General features: G+C 36.0%; 2 protein-coding genes and 2 long non-coding RNA genes across 10 annotated transcripts in view; 1 reads left to right on the top strand and 3 right to left on the bottom strand.

Moving 5' to 3' along the window:
* Positions 1–394: 394 nt before the first annotated feature.
* On the bottom strand, positions 395–5,261 carry LOC144431955 (uncharacterized). 4 transcript variants are annotated; one of them, XR_013480303.1, is made up of 4 exons: positions 3,708–4,085; positions 2,809–3,011; positions 1,881–2,036; positions 395–853 (listed from the first exon to the last, which is right to left on the bottom strand). It is a non-coding gene; the product is annotated as an uncharacterized LOC144431955 (long non-coding RNA). The 4 variants fall into 4 exon arrangements; XR_013480302.1 differs by lacking the exon at positions 395–853 and adding an exon at positions 4,907–5,261 and having other exon boundaries at positions 862–2,036; positions 3,708–3,821; XR_013480304.1 differs by lacking the exon at positions 395–853 and having other exon boundaries at positions 862–2,036; positions 3,708–3,821; positions 3,930–4,725.
* Positions 5,262–5,426: 165 nt separating this feature from the next.
* Positions 5,427–6,450, bottom strand: LOC144432172 (uncharacterized). Its single transcript, XR_013480439.1, has 2 exons — positions 6,221–6,450; positions 5,427–5,593 (listed from the first exon to the last, which is right to left on the bottom strand). It is a non-coding gene; the product is annotated as an uncharacterized LOC144432172 (long non-coding RNA).
* Positions 6,451–6,986: 536 nt separating this feature from the next.
* On the top strand, positions 6,987–8,439 carry LOC120341452 (uncharacterized). 2 transcript variants are annotated; one of them, XM_039409957.2, is made up of 4 exons: positions 6,987–7,193; positions 7,468–7,496; positions 7,905–7,994; positions 8,214–8,439. In XM_039409957.2, exons 1-4 carry the CDS (start codon positions 6,988–6,990, stop codon positions 8,222–8,224), a joined length of 336 nt encoding a protein of 111 aa, XP_039265891.2. In that variant the 5' UTR covers position 6,987; the 3' UTR covers positions 8,225–8,439. The 2 variants fall into 2 exon arrangements, with proteins under 2 accessions (XP_039265891.2, XP_077975794.1); XM_078119668.1 differs by lacking the exon at positions 6,987–7,193 and adding an exon at positions 7,249–7,316.
* A 414-nt stretch (positions 8,440–8,853) lies between these two features.
* LOC120340906 (uncharacterized) overlaps positions 8,854–14,144 on the bottom strand; it is a 61,105-nt gene continuing 55,814 nt past the window's right edge. For 2 of the 3 annotated variants that reach the window (XM_078119804.1, XM_078119803.1), the window contains exons 46-49: positions 13,622–13,765; positions 12,331–12,500; positions 11,152–11,333; positions 8,854–10,846 (exon numbers count right to left, since the gene is read on the bottom strand). In XM_078119804.1, coding sequence (XP_077975930.1) covers positions 10,730–10,846; positions 11,152–11,333; positions 12,331–12,500; positions 13,622–13,765 — 613 coding nt within the window. In that variant the 3' untranslated portion in view covers positions 8,854–10,729. The remainder of the gene's footprint in view (positions 10,847–11,151; positions 11,334–12,330; positions 12,501–13,621; positions 13,766–14,144) is intronic. The other variant, XM_078119805.1, reaches the window with a different exon arrangement.

Genomic DNA, 14,144 nt, shown 5'->3' with positions numbered 1-14,144 from the left:
TTTTATAGATCAGGAATAATTAGGGTTACCACCAGTGGCGTAGCAAGATTCTCGTGGGCCCCCCCGCAAAAATATTTCGGGGAAATGACCCTAAAAACTCTCGGACATAAGCTAAAACAACGCTTTTTTTATTTCGTCAAAAAGCATAACATGTCGCTAATAAAAGGCAATGGTAACCTAAAATTTGCCGTTTATCTTGGTTACTTTAATTTTTTTCATACGTGCTTCCTCTTCTGCCCGTTTTCTGGGCTTCTGTGCGCCACTGAGAGGTTTTGCTTTCGACAGCCTTCGTAATTTACCGGCGCGATCAAACCACAAGACGCCGAAAATCGACGACTGCCTGGCATTAGGCATGATTACATGTCCATCAAAATCAGTCCAGTGAACCCCCAGATAGCACAACTACGTCGGAACAACCATGGCCGAACGTTGTTCGAACCACCGGCCCAATAATGGCGAACAACCATGTTCCAGCGAAGATTTGGCCGCTGGGCCAACGTCGGTCCTTTCGCTGTAATGCAACCGTGGCAAATGGTCGGGCCAACGTAGGCGATACGTTGTAACACAATCGTGAAATATGGCCGGTCCAACGTTGGCGATACGTTGTAACACAATCGTGACATATGGACGGGCCTACGTAGGTGACACGTTGTAATACAATCGTGGCACATGGTCGGGCCAAGTTAGGCGATGTGTTGTACAGACAGGGTATGGATCTATACTACATAGAAATTTCCCACTAATCTAACATTATTTATATAATAAAAAACAAAAGATAACAAAATGTCTTTATTTTACAAATATGTATACATGTAATAAAATTAATCGGAGTTCGTTGCCAGATCATCCAGAACTGAAAAATATTAAAATTCTGTGTTAAATTGCAGTATTAGCAAATTACAGCACCAGAGTTCAAAGCCTAGTCTGAATGACTGCATCCCAACAAATTTTCAGAGTAGGAATCTTAAGCCAAGTTTCTGCAGTCGCAAATGTGTGAGTGAAGCTTACATTGACAAGACAATAATAATTGAGAAATACAGAAATTCTTGATTCCGCAAGGGGGGCGTAGACAATGTTTTGAGGGGAATATTTGTTGGAGTGAATAATGATGATTTGAGATTTTATCTGACTAAAATGTCTTCAAATATTCCTTGTTAAAATCCATCTATATTATTAGAAACATCATGCACCATGATTAGTCTATTTGTTTAATTGATTTAAAATAAATTAATTTGTAACTTCATAATTTGCTGTTGTGCTAGGGGGGGATGATAATGTAAAAAGTACTGTACGGGAGCGATGATACAAATAAGTTCGAAAACCACTGTTCGCCATTATGCACCAAACTCTGGCAACATTGGATTGGCAATTTGGCACTTGACTCTAACCATAATCAGCTTGGCGATATCTCCTTAATAAATATTTTTCTATACTGTTCACTTTTGTATACAAAATCTACATTCAATTTCTTTACTGTTCACAGTTGTTTACAAAATCATTATTCAATTTGACAATCATAATGATAAAAATGAATGGTGTGGCAACTGACAAGTACATTTTGTTTACTACCAAACTTATCTAAATTTTCTCGCCTGTTTTTATTTTATTATATCTCTGTTGTTGTTGTGTGTGAGTAACTTAATTTAATTCATGAACACGATAGGCATATTTTTGGCAAAACCTTATATTCTTTACGCTTCAATCTTAATTAAGGTTTTGTTTTCACTCCAGATTGTCAGATTCTATTTAATCAATTTTTGTTCATTTCCCTTATGAATTATCTTAAGCTGATTTGGAGTCAAAATAATCTTATACTTATAAAATAGAAGAGGGTAGAGCAGAGAAAGATGGTGGTACAATATGATAAACATATTACATACCTTTAATAGCAGAAACTAAGGGCGTCCCACTCACTCCTTATCCACCGCGTACTGCACAGTTGAAAGAGCGGGAGAGTAAATTTGTTATAACTGAGCTCATGATTCTCCAATCCAGTCTTTCTCGGAGCAACCTCCAAGACTTGACAAATATCTTATCTGGAATGAGTAAATAAGCACAATTATAAGAATACATCTAATGAAAAGGTTTTCATCCGTTGCAAAAGCTCTATGTTAAATTATCGCGAGTATCTACTCTAAAATATACACATATGTGTTTTGTCCACATCCCATTCGTATAAAAGTGAACAATCTTAATATTGCAATCAGATCGTATTTAGACATTTATTAAATAATCTTCCTTGAACACGAAGCGAAAATATTGGGCATATTGTATTTCATACATAAATTCGAAGCGCTTCATGCAGTCAAAAACAAAACGACAAAAAATAAAAGGCACTCAATAAGATGAGACCCAGCAAGGGTATTTTCACCTTTTTTACTTTCATGTTCTGTTTAGCTTTCCAATTAATTATGGAGTAATCTGCAATATTTTAACATTGTACTAAAACTAAACAAATATTCTGAATCTCAGAGATTTATACATCGTGGTCTTCATACGATGGCATGTGTTACCGGTCAGCGAACTCTCAAATTAATTTTGCTTGCCCGCTGGCCGCTGGGGTAAAAAGGTTGGGAACCACTGAACTTAAGTACAAGTACAACCACGTTGCACTAATGCCCCGCAAACTTACAGTTGATTTTCATCAGAATGATTGAATAGAATAAATTGATTTTTAATGTTTTCTCGTTGTGGGGTCACAAGTATCTGTAGTTTGTGATTTCACAAAAATTGGGGTCGCGGGAAAAAATGTTTGGGCACCACTGCCGTAAAGTGTATGTAATCAGCCTATAAAAGTATTCAACTTACGAGCGATTTTTTCATCCTTGAATGTTTTCTGGATCAAAATGTAATCAGACAATGAATTGACAATGAATTTCATCAATTCCTTTATGTTCGAGTCCACACTATAATCAGTGGAAACTTGCAGATGCCGTAGCTTGTAGCATAAGAGTTTCTACCGCCTGTCCCAACAATTTTTCCATGGACTGGATTGGAGCATGGCTTGATCTCTGAAAATCAAGTTAGTGTTACACAATATATAGTACATGATTGTCTTTCAGATGATAAACGTGAACGAATGGCCTATACTAATTACCAGAATATAAATTTTTCATTAATATTAGTTACCGTATTTTCCGGCGAATAAGACGAGGCCTGTTTTTAAGCCTGAAAAAATGGGTTTTTGCATATAACCGGCCGATGAGTCGGAGTAGTAAAATCGCATCAACGTCGGGAATCTCAAATTACCATGCAATGCCTTTCGAGCGGTCGCCGCGTTTGCGCATTGGTTAAAATAGCCTATGACTTTTTTTGTAGCGTAATATTCAGTCCATATATGATAATGCAAATATGATAATCACAGCATTGAAATTTCAGATTCACAGCACGAGAATGTCGATTTAATTAAACTAACCTGATGAGGACGTGGGGGATGCTATCGCCGAAGGTATTTTATTGTCCGGGTTCAATAATAGGGCAACAAAAAAATGAAAATGATCATACTCGCCTAATAAGACGACCCCCCCCCCAAAAAAAAATCAGGCTAAAAATATGGGTCCAGAAAAGCGACTTATTCGCCGGAAAATACGGTATTAACCACATGATGTTGTACTAGGTAATTATTCAACCGATATATCTAGCTATTGTGCAATATTTTATGGCACAGGTATGCAAGGAGCTACTATCAAACTATAAAACAAAAACACCTGTTTTGAGCATTGTCCGCATTGAAACATTGAGATGCTCGAAATGACACAGTGTATGATTGCGTGAAAGAGGGAATTGAAGCAGGTGAATTTTCCAGTCCATTGTCATAGGGCCTATTATAAAAATGGTATATATCATTAAACTTACAATGGTAATATTGACACTTGACAGAATATCTAATCGGTAATAACTATTTAGAACCGGAAAAAAATGGATATTACACAAAATATGTCCAAATATTTGTAAAGGATGTGTCGTACAATACTTCATGCTTTTAGAGTCGCTGGGCATTGCACAGTTGCATGCACATTTGGCAGTCATTGTACAGAGATGGGCTTCCCCCTAATCGCCCGAATCTTTTTTGCTAGCGGTCTACTTTCCAATTCACTTTAAAATATAATAACACTTAATTAAGGTTGGTTGGGTAAGATTACATAGCATACATACTGAAAATAAATCATATTAATATATATGATTACCCAATATAATTCTATTGAATTTTAAAACAAAATAGATATTATTCAAAAATCAGTAATTTATTTCTCAACAAAGCTGAAAATATGAAATAGAGCAGGGTTGAACAAAGTTCTCGGACCTCGGACAAAAATTTAAAAAAAAATTTAAAGTGTTACAAAAACAAAAAGGGAAAACAATAATCCTTGAGCTATTTTTTACCCAAAAACATCAAATTTTAGTTTCAGTTTGATTGTGGGAATTGTTAAAACATATTTTAGATTTCAGCCAATTGAGATCTGTATTTAGATTTGTTGAAATTCATCAGACAGAAGGTTCACAAATGTACAACTATTCAGATTACTGGATTAAGTCGTTCAACGGGTTGGATTTGGGCTGCGGAAATGTTTGCACTTATACAAATAAAGTAAATATAAAAAATCATATCCAGGGATGAAGGACCAATACCGGTATCGGTACTCGATAACGAATACTGGTAAATAAGAGATGGCAACCTCAGAAAGTTTAACAAAAAAATGTGCCAAAAGACGGTAATGTACTGTACGGTACCTCATCTCGTTCTGTCGTTACCGGTACCTACGGTGTCCAGGATAAATATGTACGGTAACTTTTACCGGTATCTACCATAGGTACCGGTACTCGATAACGAATACTGGTAAATGAGAGATGGCAACCTAAAAAAGTTTAACAAAAAAATGCCAAAAGACCAAGCACGGTACCGTACCTCATCTCGTTCTGCCGTTACCGGTACCTACGGTGTCCAGGGATAAATATGTAACTTTTACCGGTATGGTACCCTATCACCCTTATGAACCGTGACCTGACAACGCACTTAGGGTACCGGTACCATGAGATTAACTTACACGGTTACAACTAGGCTATCTCTACTTTCGCCATTCTACTATGAAAGCATTAAAAGTTCAATGTCACTGTCCCATCCACGGCAAAAACCTCGTAACAGGCTATCGATTACGAGTACCGCCAAAATGAATGGCGACCTCATGTGCTATATTCGAATCGCGCGCGCATTTCTTCGCATAATGAAGTGTTTCGTTGAAGGCCAATCATGGCCTTACCATGGTAAATGGTTGTAAAACCGCGTACAACGGTTGCCGGCGGATTATAACGTTGGCCCAACGTAGGTTCGGTCAAAGTGGTCTCGGAGGCTACTTAGTGCCCTCGATTACATGTCCAAACCAACAAGCTGAGAACAGTTTTGGATTGGCCGGATTAAATCAAATAAGTCATGATTTGCAAACACTGCATATATTTTATTTCCAATAAATTCATAAATTGAATACAAATGTTAATTAAGGTATCAAAATTGAATGCACGTTCTTGATTTAAATTCTTTGAAGTTATTTGCAGAATATGATGAGGGGTTGCTTTCCCGTTGAAATTTGCCCACAATCTAGGAAACAAAACGACAAATTTATTGGGGGCATAAAAGATTTAGAATCTAGAAATTTTAGATCATTTTGGCCGACCATCCAGCGTTCAACGCTGCAGACTACTGGCACCTTACGCCACACGGTCCATTCAAAAATCACAGTAGGCCTACAGTTACCAGTAGTCTACTGGCAACTAAATTAAAACAATTACATTTTATAAACCAAACACTTGTGTGAAGTGGGCTCATCATATAATAACAGAAGCACTTTCATTATTTAATATCGCCCTACTACTGCGACGTTACCGACACTGAAGCTTTGTATTTATGCTGGTACCGGTATGTACAGTAATGGTACCGGTACCAGCTAGGATGCGTTATGGCTGTATGGTGCAATTCCGAAAGAATTTTCAATGCAAACTGAAGTCGTACTGCGCTCAGTTTATACCAATAAATCTTTAGACATCAAGATTTAATTCTCTGTTTCAAAACAACAACCTATCATGCCAATATGCCGCACCGAGATCCCACCAGTACCGGTATTTTAAATTTGTGTTCAGCAGCGACACAATAGATGCGGAAGATGTTTAAATTAAACTTGCCCTATCTAGCTGAATTTTTATTAGTTTAAAAAAGCAACTCACTTACCAGAGATGAAAAAGAAAACAACTTCCGTACCTCCTTCAATCACGGTGATTCACGATTTCTCGAGTAGCACGGCGAAGCAACTGAGCAAGACCGGTTAGCTCACTCCCAGACCTCCTAAATAGGAGGTCTGATGTTCTGGACCGATAGCACGGATTTGAATCGCAGGCGAACCACTGAAGCGTGAATATGTGGTCTGCTAGACCGGTTCCAGCGGACATGTAATCAGGCCTATTGTTACGTAACAAAACGATTTGAGCAGAACTAACGTCAAAGTTATAAGATGTGCATTACTGGTTTTGCAATGCAGCTTCTGGTTTTGCGGCCTAAATTTCTAATTTATAACCGCTTGGGCCCCTTTGCGCTGTGGGCCCTCCCGCGACCGCGGGGGTGGATGCTACGCCACTGGTTACCATATTTTTGTGACTTCAAATTGGGACGCCTCGAAAGACAACGACCCCTTAGCTGTGATTTTATAACTTCAGATTTTCCGATTTTACTACACAGGCCTACATTCAAAGCTGTCTCGGCTGTCTTCATTGACCATATTGTTATCGAAATTTCACGCGCATATTCTCTGTCCAAATATCGGGTTCAGTTCGAAAAATAGGAAGGAATTTACGTTAACGATACCGGTACAAATAATTCGAATTTAGACTAATTAGTATTAGTTTTACACGCGATACGTCTGCCATCAGCGGGAAACGAACGCATTCACCTTTAGTAAGCAGGCTAGCACTGCGCTACACAGAAACAACAGTGACGAGAACATGTTTGTGTATTATGCTGGAAAAGCGGGGCTTTTGGCTGACTTATCGGGACGGAGGGAGAAAACGCTGAAAAGCGGGACTGTCCCGCCTAAAGCGGGACGTATGGTAAGCCTAGGAATAATAACGCTCGCTTCAGATGATCATGTGAGCTGTGTTGAAATCGATCAGAAAAATACATCCGTAATGTGGCTATCCGCCAACGCCAGGTAGTCTATATAATAAACACGACACAGATTCAATCAATTAATTGTGCAGTTTAAATCAGAGCAAGGCTATAACGAAATGAATCGACATTTAGCACAAGGCGCAATTTTATTTCTTTTTCTCGGGTAAGCTTAATTTCTGCGAATGCGAGGGAACTTGGGAGAGAAATTTCATACGCAATTATATTTAAATAATCTTATCAGATTGGAAACTCTGCATGTAAATTTAATGTGTTTCTGTCATATGGTTTTTATTTTGTCTTGTTTCAATTTCCAGGTCCGCGTTTATGCAAATGTTCATAACAGGTACATTTTAGTTTTTTATATTTTTAGACTCCAATTTGTTTGTTTTATGGCAAAAGCATCCATCCCGGTTGAATGTTTCGTTTATATCGTAGACAAGGAGTGTTAACACAGTTTTATTTAGCACTCTCACATTAGCCTCACGCGTTAGAATAATGGCAATGTACTTCCATTGAATAATTAGTATGAATAGACGTGCCGTAACACAGTTTCAATCGATAGATTACAATATATTGAAATAGTTTATCTTCACTTTGGGATTGATCTTGATTGCTATACCACTTGAAATAAATTTCACTCAAGAACAAACATTTGAGGTATTTGTAGAACCGACACCCACTTCGATGACGGGTGGTAAATAGGTGAAAATATTTAAGAATTTTGTTTTAAATGATATTATTTAATTTTCAGCTCACCATCAGCTAGAACCTTCCATAGCAAGTCCATTTGTTGGTGAATTCTATGAAAAACCTACAATTGATCCGATGGAACGCCCTACAGGTAATTTTGATTATTGAAGTGTTAGTATTAATAGATTTAACTATAGTATTATATAACTGACATAGATTAGACCCTATTCTAAACTTACGACCAATGCATAATAAAGACAAATAGGATAGTTATCAATACCATATATATACCTCAAGATATGACCGAGTCATTGTCACCTTCTCAGTCTACATTGTAGTCCTAAATAGCATTTCTCACTACTTTCTCCAGATTCGGAATAATTTTTCCACCTTCTCGACTTCAAGTCGACCGATAGAACTATTCAGACTACCGTTGAGACGTGAAAAAGAAAACAGCGGAATCAAGCAAGAGCATGGTTTTAGCTTAATGATTTTTACACAATCAAACCATCTGCGACATTTCCTTTTTTGAATCAATCGCGAATGGAAATACAGGATTTTGGTCATCCACCCGACATGGCTATTCGGATGTTCGCAAAATTCATTCAATTTTATAATGTTTGCTTTTTATTATTAAATCATACCGAAAAGTACTAAAGAAAGTTGGTATCGCATTTTGGCTTTCCGGTGGTTTAATCGAGCTGATTACTGTTGTGTTCGTGAATTATCGCTATATGTTGATCAAGAACTATGACGCCATTGTCAAGCACGTTGCGTTTCGGACATTCGAATAGTGATGATGGCCGCGCTAACGTGACTCTCACTGGATATAGTCTGATAGACCTTTCAGTTACCTTGTATAATTCGCGTGCTTTCTCTATTTATGCTTTATAAATAACCACTACAAAACAAAAAAATGCAACAAATAAGAGTTCTCAAACCTAATTAATCTTAAGTATCCGCATCTGATCATCAAGATAAAATCCACTTCGTCAAAAACCGTGAACAAACGAACAGATGGAGCATTCTCACTAAACTAAACCATTTATTAGACACACTATGAAGTGCAAGGCAATCGAAGGCAAAAAAAAGCGACACTACTAAATTATCAAGTATTTGATGATATCATTGAAAATGTCACAGGCAATAATATCTTCAATCGGTTTGAGGGTGATTTACAATTTAGCTGCAAAATAAAATAAAATGGGCGCCACAAAAATACTAGAAATATTATGTTCTACAATTATTATTTTTAACACGTTTGTAGAAAATGGATCAAATGGAAGTGACATTTGCTCGAATGTCAACTCTTTACTCTAATGTATGTCATCAGATAGCAACAGCAGGTAACTGTCCAACCTCTGCTTAGTTAATCTAAGTTTGTTTTCCATAATAACTATTTTTTTTTTTTCATGAAAGCAGGTATATTATAAATATAAAACAACCAAATTTATTGTCTGTACAATCCTGCAATTCCGAAATACTTCGATAACAAAATTCCTAATCCAACGAAGAAGGGATGCAAAGCGCCAATCTCCAACCGAAGAGACTGGAAAACACTGAATTAAGTATTCGTTTTTTTGTTTGTTCGTAATTGGCCTCCAAACTATATATTTATACATTTGGGAATTGGCTATTGATATAAACATTCATCTGTAATCACACCGAATGAGCTCCAATAAAAAACAAGCAAATTAAAAAAAAAAATTCTACAGCTTTAGGAAACAATCTATGAACAACAAAAATGGAACTTATGGATAGCTTCTACATACCCCAGGTATTTGGCACATTCTGTATTATAATAGGTAAGCACTATAAATTAAAAAAAAAACACTATCAATTTTAGGTAACACGTAAATTCTATATATATAATAGGTTATACAATATTCAACCAAACATGTGCCACAGATAAATCAAACATTATAAGCTCGTTTTATCACACGACCAAGTTTAATTAAATGCAGTGGAAATCGTGGAACACACAGTGCTATGATGAAAATAAAACAAAGGTAAAATAGTTGATCTTGATCTAAAGAAATATGAAACACAGTAATGAAATCTAAATTTAAAGAGTTGATATCACAGAATAGACGTCTCCCGGTCGAATCAGATCCAGTCCAGATCCCAATAAGAATAAACACAGTAGAGGAATCTTAATTCGAAACTGGCACAATATAACTATATCACACACAGTGTATTGACTTCGACAAACTACAAAGAACCAGTGAACTATACAGAGCCTCGCTGTGAGGAGTGATGTAAAATTACTACAAAAATTTGTTTAAAATGGAGAATAACACTTATTCATCATATACAGTTGGCGAATTTTTGCTATACAAGAATTGGTACCCAATATTTGTCAAAATTTCCAAATTTATATATATTATGAACAAATTGAATTGCACCAAAACAAAACTTATCTAACTAATGATATACAGAAATATTCTACATAACACATACAAAGAATTTACAAACGTACACTTTCTGGTTTTCGTCCAGTCATATATTATAAAAGTATGTAGTCATGTTACGTAAAACAAAAAGTCTTCACCTAAAATGGAGGGAAGTGAAAACTGTTCAAATTATTGTTCATAAACTCAAGCGTAAATGTAAATTTACAAAAATGAAAAAAATAAAAAAATTACCCTGAACTCAGGCAGACACAAAATTTTTGTTGAAAGTTTGCTCCATATTAAATTAAAGAGTATTATCACTGGGTTATAATTTGTTCTCGTGTTACTAAAAAGATGCAGAAGACACGAAAACAGAGCTTAATACCCTTCTGTGTATCAATTCCTATGAAAATGTAAAAAATGGGTAAAATAATAAAATAGTATCGAATTTCAGCAACACTATGTTTTTACAATATATTCAATTCCCTCGTGTCTACTTTCTTCCTGTTGTTATCTCGCGGAGTTTAACGACAGTCCCATGACTATCTAGTGGTGGGTCGATCTCTGACAGTAAAGTCGCAGCTATTTTACTTTTCAGTCGTCCGGATGCCTGTTAAGCGTTTAAAAATACGCCATCAATAAATATCAATTACTAACGTTAAAATAAATGGGTGTAGTATATACCTAAATAAATACTTCGCAATTTTATTCATATACAGCAATTTTTGTTCATGTAAGTGCGCAGTGAGTATCTTCCTTGAAAATTTGGCGCCGCACGAACAAATAGTTAGGGAACCGCTGCTTTAACTAATTAACTTAAACATGGTTCTCCTGACCTTCATAACCAAGTAAAATGTCGTGCAACCAGCTAATAAAAAATTCCCCCAAATAACAAACACAATATACACTACAAACCGTTTTCGGTCTTTGCAGCAATGGAGTCTCCTGGTAACTATCAGCACCATTGTATGCAGGCATAGAACTCAGGGGTCTCATATTCACCCGTGGTGTATAAGGCGGACTACCAATACTGATAGCTGATTGTGGACCAGCACTACTGAGAATGCTTCGAAGTCCAACAGCTGATTTCACTCGACCTAAGAGGAATAATATAACGAAGGTGAAAAAATTTTCAGGCGACAGCAAAGTTAAATCTTAAAGTATTTCAAAAACTTTTTCAAAGCAGTGCATAAAAATTAGGCATATAAATATATATGTTGCAAGCCAGTGTAAACGGATGGTAATAAGTAGAAAAGACGATCCGAAAGTGAGCTGGCCTAAAAACTCTTATGATGTATTTAAAACTATCTTCCATATAGGGCTGTTTGGATATTATATACATAGCGGATTTAACTTTTAATGCAGCCCCACAGGGTGTGAAATGCGTCACGATGTTTTTAAAGTTTGCTATAAAGAATTATGAAACTGAAAAAGTGCGCACTGGTGATAGAATGTCAAAAGTATGAAAAATGCAAATACAAGCATAAATAAGATAGAAGAAAAGAAAAATTAAGACAAATAAAGTGTAAAAAGAGTAATATAGAATAAACAATCAAATAATCGCTGTTCGAGAAGCAAAAACTCAGGGTCTCAAGTTACCAATGGTAACAAACGTGTAGCGTCAAATGAATGTGTGCTGATTGGAAATTGAATAATGAAAAAACGAGAATATCGGTCAGAGACGAAGACTTATCGGTCGAAAGTTAGGGGATCCCCCAAAACAGCGCTCTTACTCCATAGTGACACCTTGTGTCCCATCACTAATTAATTAATAACTCGCTAATTATACTAATTATATTCTGGAGCAGATTCAATCTCGCTTTCGTGAGATATATCCTAACAGACAGACAAACAGACAAATACGTATAAACATACTTACCGATTAAAATCGATAAGTAACAAGAAGACGAATACTAACAACAGCATAATAATAATAGCAAAACGATTCATAGATTCATTTCGGGTCCAATAATTTATTCGATATCTTGCGTTGACGTTATCAAAAATAGTTTCTTGAACCTGGGACATCGCTATCAAAATGTAATAAGCATCCATGTTTTGTCCTATTCACGACAACAATATGAATTTACTTACTCGTTGCCGCACTTGTGGCTCTGCTTAATGGTTGAGTGTAACTTCCACCAGAATTGAAATGTGAATGTTCATAATCCATGATATGAGCATGTAGATCGTCCACCCTATCAAAAGCTTCTAATTTAAGCGATCTATCGACTGCGAGCTGAGTTTGAATGGTCTTGATTTTTCTGTAAATCGAATAAATGTAACTAAAAATTAAATCAAGAATGCATAAAATTTAGCATCAACAAAATGCATAATTACAATGAATTAATTACACTCTGGCAATTTTATTTTAATACACCACCAAAATCGTGGTCACTACGACGACACTAAAAATACATTGATATGGAGTACTCAAATGAAAAAAAAATTGGAACCTTAGTCATCGTTTATAGTTGAATATAAACAAGGCGAACGTTCCGGTCCAAGATCTCGATTACCTATATCGTTATAGTTTTGAATCATAGTTTTGGGGGATCTAAAGAGTGATTTGCTATTGAAGGGAATCCGGCGTCTAATCAATGCTTATTGATTCATAATTTAAAATAACGGAATGTCCCAATTTCATTGAGAAAATACTTCTTTTTCAATAATAGCAATAACAAAAAAGTTATTGGTATCATAGGCAGAAACGTCTGTATACCTTTAGAGTTATTTGTTTATATCCGAATAGTCAAATGTTCCTGGATTCTTATGCTACTATGAAATGTGTATCGTAAACTGTTCGCATATGTATACAAGCATATATCCTGACTTAAGGTGTTACAGATAAAATTATCCATATAAAAAACAGTTATATAAGGAGTATATAAAATAATATGGGTATACTAGAAAGGAAAAAGCGTTTTCCTAACCAAGTACGTATTTCCTTGCATATAAGCCGAGTTTAAAACTCAAAAAAGGTTGACAAATTAAGGGATCGGCTAATACGCACATAACTCTGATCAAACTTATTACTTATCGATCTCGATCTGTAAGTATGTTGATAGGTATTTGTTTGTTAGACACTTCCGTATGTTACGCAATATCTCACAAAAGCGAGGTTGAATCTGCTCCAAATTTTGCATGTGCATTCATCATATCTCGGACCAATTAGTGATGGGACACGCGGTGTCACTATTGAGTCAGAGCGAAGGAATCGAAACCACAGTTTAGATCGATAAGTCGGCGGTCTCCTATCGGTATCTAGTTTTAAACTTTATTTCAACTTGAATCTCTAAATCATAAAAGGTGTGATTTATGAAAATAATAATATAACTCAATTCTAAACCATTTAAAATTTTTTATCCAAAAAAAAACAACTCACCTTTCCACTTTTGTATTATTCACGTGATTCAGTTTTGCAGATTTTTCGTTATCAGCAGTTACTGATTTTAATCTCTTATCTTTTTCTTCTAATTCAATCAACATTCGATCGATATCTTTCTTTTGTGCGTCTGCGAGTTGTTGTCTACAAATTTATAGGATGAAATAATGGATGAAAGTATGTTATACAGCAAGGATGTGCGACCTTTAATACAGGAGGGCCAGATACAAATAACTGGGTGAAACTGTGGGCCGCACCTTATTGAACATAGCTTTTCTTGTAGTTGCACAAACAAAAAAATTGGTCATAGACCTTGCGTTGTTCGATTCGCACAAGTTAGCTGTTAGGGCATTGTAACGTCATATGCTGAGATAATAAAATCCAACCCAGGTAAAGGTTTCACAGTGCAAAGGAATTGGAATTACTCAGAAGTGCCAGATTAAATTATAAACTCGTTTCGCGGACCACACATCATTCGAAATTGAACGCCGCGGGAGGCACAATTTCTTCTTGTGGGCCGCTT

The sequence above is a fragment of the Styela clava genome, chromosome 14, assembly GCF_964204865.1.
Source record: "Styela clava chromosome 14, kaStyClav1.hap1.2, whole genome shotgun sequence".
In the NCBI taxonomy this organism is placed as follows: Eukaryota; Metazoa; Chordata; class Ascidiacea; order Stolidobranchia; family Styelidae; genus Styela; species Styela clava.
Note: the sequence above shows the minus strand (reverse complement) of the source record. Positions and strands in the feature narration are given on the sequence as shown.